This window comes from Anomaloglossus baeobatrachus, chromosome 2 (genome assembly GCF_048569485.1).
Source record: "Anomaloglossus baeobatrachus isolate aAnoBae1 chromosome 2, aAnoBae1.hap1, whole genome shotgun sequence".
Taxonomy (NCBI): domain Eukaryota; kingdom Metazoa; phylum Chordata; class Amphibia; order Anura; family Aromobatidae; genus Anomaloglossus; species Anomaloglossus baeobatrachus.
In genome coordinates, this window is record NC_134354.1 from 760,723,498 (window position 1) to 760,733,246 (window position 9,749).

Genomic DNA, 9,749 nt, shown 5'->3' on the forward strand with positions numbered 1-9,749 from the left:
TGGATACCATGACCGTAGCACAAGTATCTAGCTCCAGCGATCAACAACAATCCCATCCTCTTGTCAGTGTCCTAAATACCCTGAGCCTGGCCCCCGGGAAACACTCCCCCACTACTAAAGGCCACGTCACACTAAGCAACATGGCTAGCAACATCGCTGCTGAGGCACGACTTTTGTGACGTAGCAGCGATGTTGCTAGAGATGTTGCTGTGTGTGACATCCAGCAACAACCTGGCCCCTGCTGTGAGGTCGTTGGTTGTTGCTGAATGTCCTGGACCATTTTTTAGTTGTTGCTCTCCCGCTGTGAAGCGCACATCGCTGTGTGTGACAGCGACAGAGCAACAACTGAATGTACAGGCAGCAGGAGCCGGCTTCTGCGGACGCTGGTAACCACGGTAAACATCGGGTAACCAAGAAGCCCTTACCTTGGTTCCCCGATATTTACTTTCGTTACCAGCATCCGCCGCTCTCACGCTGTCAGTGCCGGCTCCCTGCTCTTTGCACACGTAGCCGGAGTACACATCGGGTAATTAACCCGATGTGTACTGCTAGGGGTGCAGGGAACAGGGAGCCGGCACTGACAGCGTGAGAGCGTCGGACGCTGGTAACGAAGGTAAATATCAGGTAACCAAGGTAAGGGCTTCTTGGTTATCCCGATGTTTACCGTGGTTACCAGCGTCCGCAGAAGCCGGCTCCCTGCTGCCTGCACACGTAGCACAGTACACATCGGGTAATTAACCCGATGTGTACTGTGGCTAGGTGTGCAGGGAGCCAGCGCTAAGCGGTGTGCGCTGGTAACCAAGGTAAATATCAGGTTGGTTACCCGATATTTACCTTAGTTACCAAGCGCAGCATTGCTTCCATGCGTCGCTGCTGGCTGGGGGCTGGTCACTGGTTGCTGGTAAGATCTGCCTGTGTGACAGCTCACCAGCAACCCGTGTAGCGACGCTCCAGCGATCCCTGCCAGGTCAGGTTGCTGGTGGGATCGCTGGAGCGTCGCTTAGTGTGACGGTACCTTTACTGTGCAATGGCTTAATTGAGGCCCCTGAGACACTACTGATAGTAATGAAATGATTGCTTTAGGCTATGTGCGCACAGTGCGTTTTTCGCGGCGTTTTTGCGCGTTTTTCGGGTGCGTTTTTGGCCTCAAAACTGCATGACTTTGCTTCCCCAGCAAAGTCTATGAGTTTTCAATTTTGCTGTCCGCACACAACTGTTTTTTTAAGCTGCGTTTTTGAGCTTGAAAAAAAAAATGGACATGTCAATTCTTTCCTGCGATTTTCTGCGTTTTCCCCCCATGCAATGCATTGGAAAAACGCAGCAAAACGCAGAGATCAAAAACGCAGCAAAACGCAGCCAAAAACGCACCAAATCGCGGTAAAAACGCATGCGTTTTTTGATGCGTTTTTTCGACGCAGGTGCGTTTTTGTGCGTTTTTGTGCGTTTTTAGCGGCCAAAAACGCACAAAAACGCAGCGTCAAAAAGACGCAGTGTGCGAACCTAGCCTTACTCTAATTACCAATCTCATGCCTGGCCTTCTATGTACCTTAAACTGACAAGGAAGGAAATATATAATAAAACACAATAATGAGATCGACATAACCAGTTCACCATGCTGAAAAAAGTCCACCTCCCTTAGAGCCGTATACTGCCCTCTATGTTTATTGGTCCAATAGTCTTCAGTCGGCAGCCAGCTCCTCACAACCGTATTTTCTCCATCTAATAAAACTAGTCAGATTATGCTAATCAGACTATGATACGATGTGGAGAATAATAATAATAAAAAAACAGTTCCATCTTCTCCTTTTAGTCAGTCGGTGACAATCAGATCGAATTCAGATGTTATCCGAGTGCGGAACGATTTGTTTCAACAAACACATAGACTTGAATGGCCGATGGCCAGCTGATTCTTGGAGGCAAATCATGCATGCTGTGATTCTTTTCCTCGGACCACTTATTTCGATGAAAAAATTGAACATGTGCACTGCCTCAGTGAATAAAATTGGTCTGAGTGCAATTTAATGTTTTGTAGGATATTATTATTTATTATTATAGCGTCATTTATTCCATGGCGCTTTACATGTGGAAGGGGAATACAAAATAGGGACAAGTACAATAATCATAAACAATACAAGGCACAGACAGGTACAGGAGGAGAGAGGTCCCTGCCCGCGAGAGCTCACAGTCTACAAGGGATAGATAAGGATACAGTAGGAGAGGGTAGAGATGGTCGTGCGGTGCTGTATCAGACTGAGGGTTACGGCAGGTTGTTGGCTTGTCGGAAGAGGTGGGTCTTCAGGTTCCTCTTGAATCTTTTCACAGTAGGAGAGTCTGATATGTTGTGGCAGGGCATTCCAGAGTATGGGGGAGGCACGCGAGATATCTTGGATGCAATGGTGGGAAGGTTAGATGAGAGGGGAATAGAGAAGGAGATCTCGCGAGGAACGGAGGTTGAGTGCAAGTAGGTACCGGGAGACTAGGTCACAGATGTAGGGAGGAGACAGGTTGTGGAAGGCTTTGTATGTCATGGTTAGCACTCTGACCAAAAATATGGTCATCTACACAAGCCCTAACAGATAGAGGGGTATTCAAGGATACTCTATGATAGGCATCAATGGTAGGAAGACAACTTTCCGAACCTAGCTGGATCCACCGTGATCTAGTTAGCACCAAGTGCCTAGTGGCATCGCTGTACAAGTCTGTGACTGTACCCCGTGCTGCACGTGACTACAGATTTTTTCCAGGCACTTAAGGGCCATTTACACGCTGCGACATCGCTAACGATATATCGTCGGGGTCACGGTGTTTGTGACGCACATCCGGCGTCGTTAGCGACATCGCAGAGTGTGACCTTAAACGATCGCAAAAGAGTTACAAATCGTTGGTCTGTAACACGTCGTTCATTTACCAATAATCGTTGTCTGGTCAGTAGTGCGGTTGTTCATCGTTCCTGCGGCACCACACATCACTATGTGTGACACCGCAGGAACGACAAACATCTCCTTACCTGCCGTCCACCGGCAATGAGGAAGGAAGGAGATGGGCGGCTTGTTCCTGCCGCTCATCTCCTCCCCTCCTCTGCTATTGGGTGGCCGCTTAGTGACGCCGCAGTGACGTCGCTATGACGCCGAATGCACCTCCCCTTTGAAGGAGGGATTGTTTGGCGGTCACAGCGACGTCACTGAAAAGGTATGTGCGTGTGACGATGCCGTAGCGATAATGTTCGCTACGGCAGCGATCACCACATATCGCACGAACGACGGGCGCGGGTGCTATCGCGCACGACATCACTAGCTATAAAGCACCCTTTAGATCTCAGCTTCAGTACCAGGGACAGCCACCACTGTAGTTGTACAGTCCCAATTAAACAAGAGCCATTCAAATCAGTTATACAGTGGAGGAGGGCAGACTTTTTGCAAGACAGACTCCTTGAAAGGGGTTGTCCACTACCCCATTTTTTAAGTTAAGTAGTCCCCTTTGTAAAATAAAAATACATATAAAAAACATATTCCCCTCCAGGCATTCCAACGATGTCATCCTGTGAGCCCTCCAGACAATCAGTGGCCGTTATTGTGCTGCTACGTTCTTTGATCTCTGCTTGTCCTTATAATCAAACTGGAAGCCAAAAGAAGAGCAAATAGGGCCTCATCCGAGGGGTGTTATGGAAGAACAGCACTGGGGGTACTCACCTTGAGGGTTTGTGAGAGTCACAAGCACTAACCGCACATGTTAATCCGGCTGCTGCAGCTCCACGTGGAACCAGATAAATCGCATAGGAAAGGGTCAAATGCCATACTGCCGAAGTAAGAAACAATTAGGAGGATTCTTTTCAGTGACTTTATTTTTACGTTTTTGGGAGCATCTTTGAACTTCTTCAGGAAAACATCACACACGGTACAATGCATTAGGAGAGTGATTTCATCCTGAAGAAGGAGAAAGATTCTCCGAAACACATAGTAATAAAGTCACTGAAAAGAATCCTCCTATGTGTTTTGGAGAATCTTTCTCCTTCTTCAGGAAAAAAATCACTCTCCTAATGCATTGTACCGTGTGTGATGTTTTCCTGAAGAAGTTCAAAGATTCTCCCAAAAACGTAAAAATAAAGTCACTGAAAAGAATCCTCTGGATTGTTCCTTACTTCGAGCGTGCGATATGTGATCCTTTCTCATGCGATTTATCTCTGCTTGTCCGACATTTGTCCGAGGGAAGTGATAGCGCTACAGCCCAATACTGTCTGATGACTCAGTGCAGGCCTCATGTGGCATAAAAATGCCACATAAACTCGGGCGCCAATATCACCGTAAGGTGAATCTAGGTTTTTGTTGGTTATTTTTTACAAAGGGGATGTCATACTAGGTACAGTGAAGTACCAAGCAATCGGCAAAAGGGAAGGGAAGGGGATCCCTGCGTCTAGGGAAGGGCGAGATGGTGACCCCTGACCAAATCTACTGCTTGTCCCTGGGGTCCCTCACCACCCTAGATAGGTTCCACATCTATGCGCCGAGGCTGATACCTGACCCTAGGTATCCCTAGTGCTGGGTCCTAAATAGGGAACGAGTGGGATAAGCTCTTTGTCAACCCCATTATATGCTAAAGGTAGACACAAGGAGGATACACTGGGAAAAAGTATGACCGACTTATGCGCAGATGACTCAGGTAGAAGTTCAGCAAAGCTTCAGGAACGATAATACAGATGAGAGCAAGCCACTTGCTTGCAACCAGAGCTAGAATGAACTGAATAATATCACCAGCACAAGTTCAGGGAACAAGGGAGTATTTAAGCACCAAGAGTATAAACGGTCCTAAAGGGGAAGAGATGAAAATCCAGCAGGAAAGCTGCCTATACCAATGAATACTGATTTAAAGGCTTATTCCCATCTCCTATCCCATCCCAAAATGTAGTAGGTATAATAATAATATTAGCAAATACCTCCAATTAGGAATGTAGTTTAGTTCTCCTGATTCACTGTTTCTCTTACCTAAAGTTCAGGGCATTGCAGGACCTTAGGTATTCATGGTTACGACCACTAGCATTTGACTTTGACTATATGCGTGGTCGTAACCATGGATACCTAAGGTCCAGCAATGCCCTGAACATGAGGTAAGAGACATAGTGAATCTATAAAAAGTATATAAATATATATAATAAATATAATATATATATATAAGTATATAAATATATCTATAGAAAGTATACTACATTTCTAATTGGAGGTATTTGCTAATATTATTATTACACCTACTACATATTGGGATAGGAACTTGGAGATGGGAATAACCCTTTAAATGCTAATTTATAGGGTCACATGTGGTATCCAATCCCCTCTTCAGCTTCTCATTTGATATATATCGCCACACTATACAATATAGAACAGCAAAATAGATTTTTCAAAAAACTGTCTAAAGCAAAACTCTCTTTGTTGCCCATAGCAACCAATCACAGAGCAGCTTTCATCTTATATGAGCTATTTAAAAACTGAACGTGAAGCTCTGATTGGCTGCGCTGGGCAACAAAGAGAGGTTTTCTTTTAGGCAGGTTTGATACATGAAGCTCACGTGGGGATATTTCTGAATCTCTGGCTATATCCAGGCAAATGTCGCCATTCTCAGTCACAATTGTGACGGGACAGGGTTTGTGCGCATGTAAATAAGCCGCACATGTGGCGCCCTGGACAAGCCAGGGGCCACAGAGAACAACACCCACACACCCCACACTCCCGGTCAGGCACACCGAAGTCAGACACAAAACCCTTGTTGCCTTCCTCCAGGGGCTGATGTTCACACCAGGGGGGTGGGCCAGGCGGTTGGCCCCGCCCACCGAGGAGTTCACAGTCCTGGAGGCGGGAAAAGTAAAACAGATCAGTTTTGGAGGTGAAAGTGAGAGGAAGGAAAGTGGTAGTGGAGCAACTAACTGACAGCGTCCGGGTGTGTGGCCCGGGCGGTACAGCAAGGTTGGCAGACGGTGGTGACCGTCTGCAGGAGTGGCCTATCGGAGTCTACCGTAAGGACCGTGGACGGGCGGTGGCCCGGCGGTACCGAACCGGTACGCAAAGAGAAGTCAGCACCATCTGGCAGGGGCTTACGGACCCCGGCAAGGCTAGGAGTCGCCGTGAATTTGCCAAATTCGTTAGCGAAGGGGACCTCTTGGGTTTCCCAGCAGTCAAGTCCCGACAGAAGGCAACAGTCCAACCGTGAGAGGGAAACACAGCCACCGCCAAGGCTACCGTTCCCAGGGCCAGAGCCTGCGGGCAAAAGGGGCTCCTCCAGCCCATATCCAAGCTGGGGAGCGGGTTACCGGTGGGAACCCATTGGAACCATCTACCGTACATAGGTGCAGGGAAAGGCAGTCACCATCAACCTGCCGAGAGAAACAACACCGCAGCCGTCTGTGGGACCCGTCCATCCAGCCGTGTGTTTTACCGAGAACTGTGTCCTCATCATTGGCTGAGTGAGTACCACCGTGCCGTGCGACACAGCGCTGCCCCCGTGACCCTGCACCTCACCAGGCCCTGTAACCCGCCTGTCATCCATTCCTACCCCATCACTGGGCCCCGGGACAACCAACCCCCTACCCACGGAGGGGAGAACTAACATCAAAGCTGCTCCCTGTCACCGCTCCCGGGATCACCGTCCAGAGCAGCGGTGGTGTCACCAATATCACCACAACCGTGGGTGGCGTCACGGACAATCACCAAATCCCCCACCATCCAATCAATCTCCCTTTTCACTCACGGGCAAGGAGCGCCGCTCGAGTCCCCAGGATCCGGCCCACTGCTCGAGCCACCACCGAGCAGCAGCCGCAGCAGCAGCGGCCGGACCCGAGCAATGGGAGAGCGCAGCGTCCCCTCCTCCGCCCGCGACACACATACAAAATGGACCCGATGGATGGATGCCGCTAAGACGTCTGTGTGCAGAATTGCTCAGTGTAACACCCCGGGGTCGAGGGGGTTAACCTGTCCCATCGCTGGGCCGGTAGTGCAGTTCCTCTGCGTCGTCACGGGGTGGCCTGACCCAGTTTCATGACCCCCTAGGCATACAGAAAGGAGGGTGGAGGGTTGTAGGAAGGAAAGTCTTTAGATGATCGTGACGTCACCTGCGGTTTGCAGCCAGGTAACAGCCACCGCTGCTGTCGCTGTCCTCTGGGGCGGATGTCTCAGCAGCTAGGGTAGATTTTCTTCCCGTAGGCCCCAGGGATATCATGACGGTGGAACGGAGTAATACGTTGGGGGTGCAGGGCTGAGGGCGACGGAAAAAACTGGACGACATAGGTTGGAGTTTATTTTTATCTTTTACTGGTATCCGGTGAAGTCCAGGAGTTGGTGGCCCGGTCAGCCTGGAAGCAGCAGGGCAGTTTCTCTCTGCCCGGTGGGTATAAGCCTCCTTCTATGCGCAGTTGTAGGTTGCAGTGGCCTGAAGCTGCACAGCGTCCCTCTTTCTAAGTGTGTTAAGTCTCTCGTCAGATGGGTAGTGCGAGCTGGTACTGGGGCCCACTCTGTAGCAGTGACCCCCGGGCTCTTTCTTGCCACTTCGCCTCCGGATTTTAGGTGGGCCAGTGGAGATGAACTCTTCTGCCCTCCAGCGTTACTACTGGGCCGTTAGCTCCCAGTAGTCTAGGACGCCGGTGTCCCGTTCTATGCGCTCGGTCCTGGAGAGCTGGGCAGCAGCTCTCAGACAGCGGCCGTTCTCTTTGCTTTGTATTACTGTTCTGAGGTCTGGCTTCTTGTTGCTCCCTAATCCCTCCTCCAAGTTTAGCTTTCTTCAATGCAGGTTACTGGCCCAGAGGAGGAAGTGGTGTTGCATGTTAGTGTACCTGACAGAGATTTCCCCACTGTTTCCCAGCATGGCATTGCTCCCAGTGATAAGAACAACACCACTGTGGCTCCCAGAACCACTGGGATACCACACTAGCACATAGGATAATATTGTGCTGTCTGTCACTAGCACATAGGATAATATTGTGCTGTCTGTGTATAGACCGTCGCCTGAGCATAGCCTTTCTAAAAAACAAACCAATACCTGTCTTTGTTGTCCATAGCAACGAGTCAAATTGCAGTTTTTATATTGTATTTATCTCTTCAAAAATGAAAGCTGTTTTGTGATTGGCTGCTATGGGCAACAAAGACCATTTTTATGCTTAAATTTGTATATTTGTATACATATGTTATATATAAACTGTTTTATGGAATTTACTTGCCACAAATATGTGACTTATTTTTGCCTTCTGTAAATGCCGCTGTTCTCCTGAATCCGGTGCTGTCTTTTGTTCCTGTGCCTCTCTGTTCCTGAGATATGGCCTCCTCTTCACCATATATGAATTTAGTCTTGTTAGCCAAGAGGGTGTATCCCTCAAGGACACGCCCACACATCGTCACACCCAATTGGATAAAAAGACTAGATTTACCTATAGGGAACAAAGGGCCTTATCTCAGGAATGGAGGGGAGTAGGAAGAAAAGAAAAACAGCGCCGGATTCAGGAGAACAGCGGCTTTTACACCAGGTAAATACAGGTCCTTTTTAAAGGGGTAATCATATCGTGTATAGGGATGGTGGGATGGCATACCCCACTTTATGGTTGGTAGGGAACTAACCTTTTTGGACCCTCACAAATTCAGGCAGTAAAATATGTGAAAATAACTGTCTTTCCTCTTGTCACTTGCAGCAGAACAGATCGAGCTACGTATAATTTCAGATTGAGCTCTGGATCACCTACCTCAAGCCGCTACAGAGACTATTGTCCAGTGAAATGTCATGTTTACCAGTGATCGGGGGTGCGGGTTGGGGGCCATTGAGTATTGTCCAATATGTTGCTATGGTAACAGATTCGTACGCACTGGATGTCGCCCTGCTGAACCGAGTCTGCAGTATTGTCATTAGCAATCAGAGAAAAACATTTCCATCTGATGGATTGGAGTCTGAAAGCGAATGAAAGAACGGTCAGAGCGAACTCGAGCGACCGGCATAAACCATTGTCTCCAGAGCCTTATCAGTGATACAACCAGTCAGTGGAGATTCCTTCCCTCCACAGAGGAGGCTGAGTCTCCATGGCGATGGCAGGGTCTACGTGTACATTTATGCCGTATTATCATGCACTGTATGGAGCCTATTGTTTACAGTCTACGTGTAAGTTGTGACTACCTGCAATCGATGCTATCGAGTCGTCAGCTCTTGTAACGCTCAGCGTGGAAATATATGTTTTATAAAAGTAAATGTGAATTACACAAAACGTTTGCTGCTATTCAGTGTAATACACGGGGCTGTACAGCTCTTGGAATATATATATATATATATATATATATATATATATATATATATATAATTTTTTTTATTTTTTTTTTTAATTTTCTTAAAGGCATATATTTGTGGCTAAAAATCAATTTTTGCAATCCTGTTTCATTAAACATTTGCCACCGTATGGCTTTTACAGCCTCTTTGCTTCCCTGCGCAGTAAGAAATCAGATGAAAGGAGCTCAGAAAAAGACAGTTAAGATTTACAAAGCTCACTGACAGATCCTCAGTTAACTCATTCTGCAGCCACAAATAGACACAGACGCTATAGAAGGAAAATTGTATACAAAAATGTAATAACACCCAATTACAAAAATGATTTTAAGCACAAAATACATGCCTTTAAGTAAAAAAATACATATATATTGGCCCCAGAGGTGGCAAATATTAAAAGAACAAAAGAAAAACTACCTTAAAGGGTGCCAGATCAATAACTAGGGTTGATTAGTGACAATGCTACATGT

The 9,749-nt window shown here is 47.6% G+C and overlaps 1 protein-coding gene across 1 annotated transcript in view; it reads left to right on the plus strand.

The window, feature by feature from the left end:
- VSTM5 (V-set and transmembrane domain containing 5) overlaps positions 1 to 9,223 on the plus strand; it is a 67,895-nt gene extending 58,672 nt beyond the window's left edge. Inside the window, exon 4 of the mRNA XM_075334686.1 lies at positions 8,660 to 9,223. Within this exon, the coding sequence (XP_075190801.1) occupies positions 8,660 to 8,694 (35 nt within the window). The 3' untranslated portion in view covers positions 8,695 to 9,223. The remainder of the gene's footprint in view (positions 1 to 8,659) is intronic.
- The last annotated feature ends 526 nt before the right edge of the window (positions 9,224 to 9,749 follow it).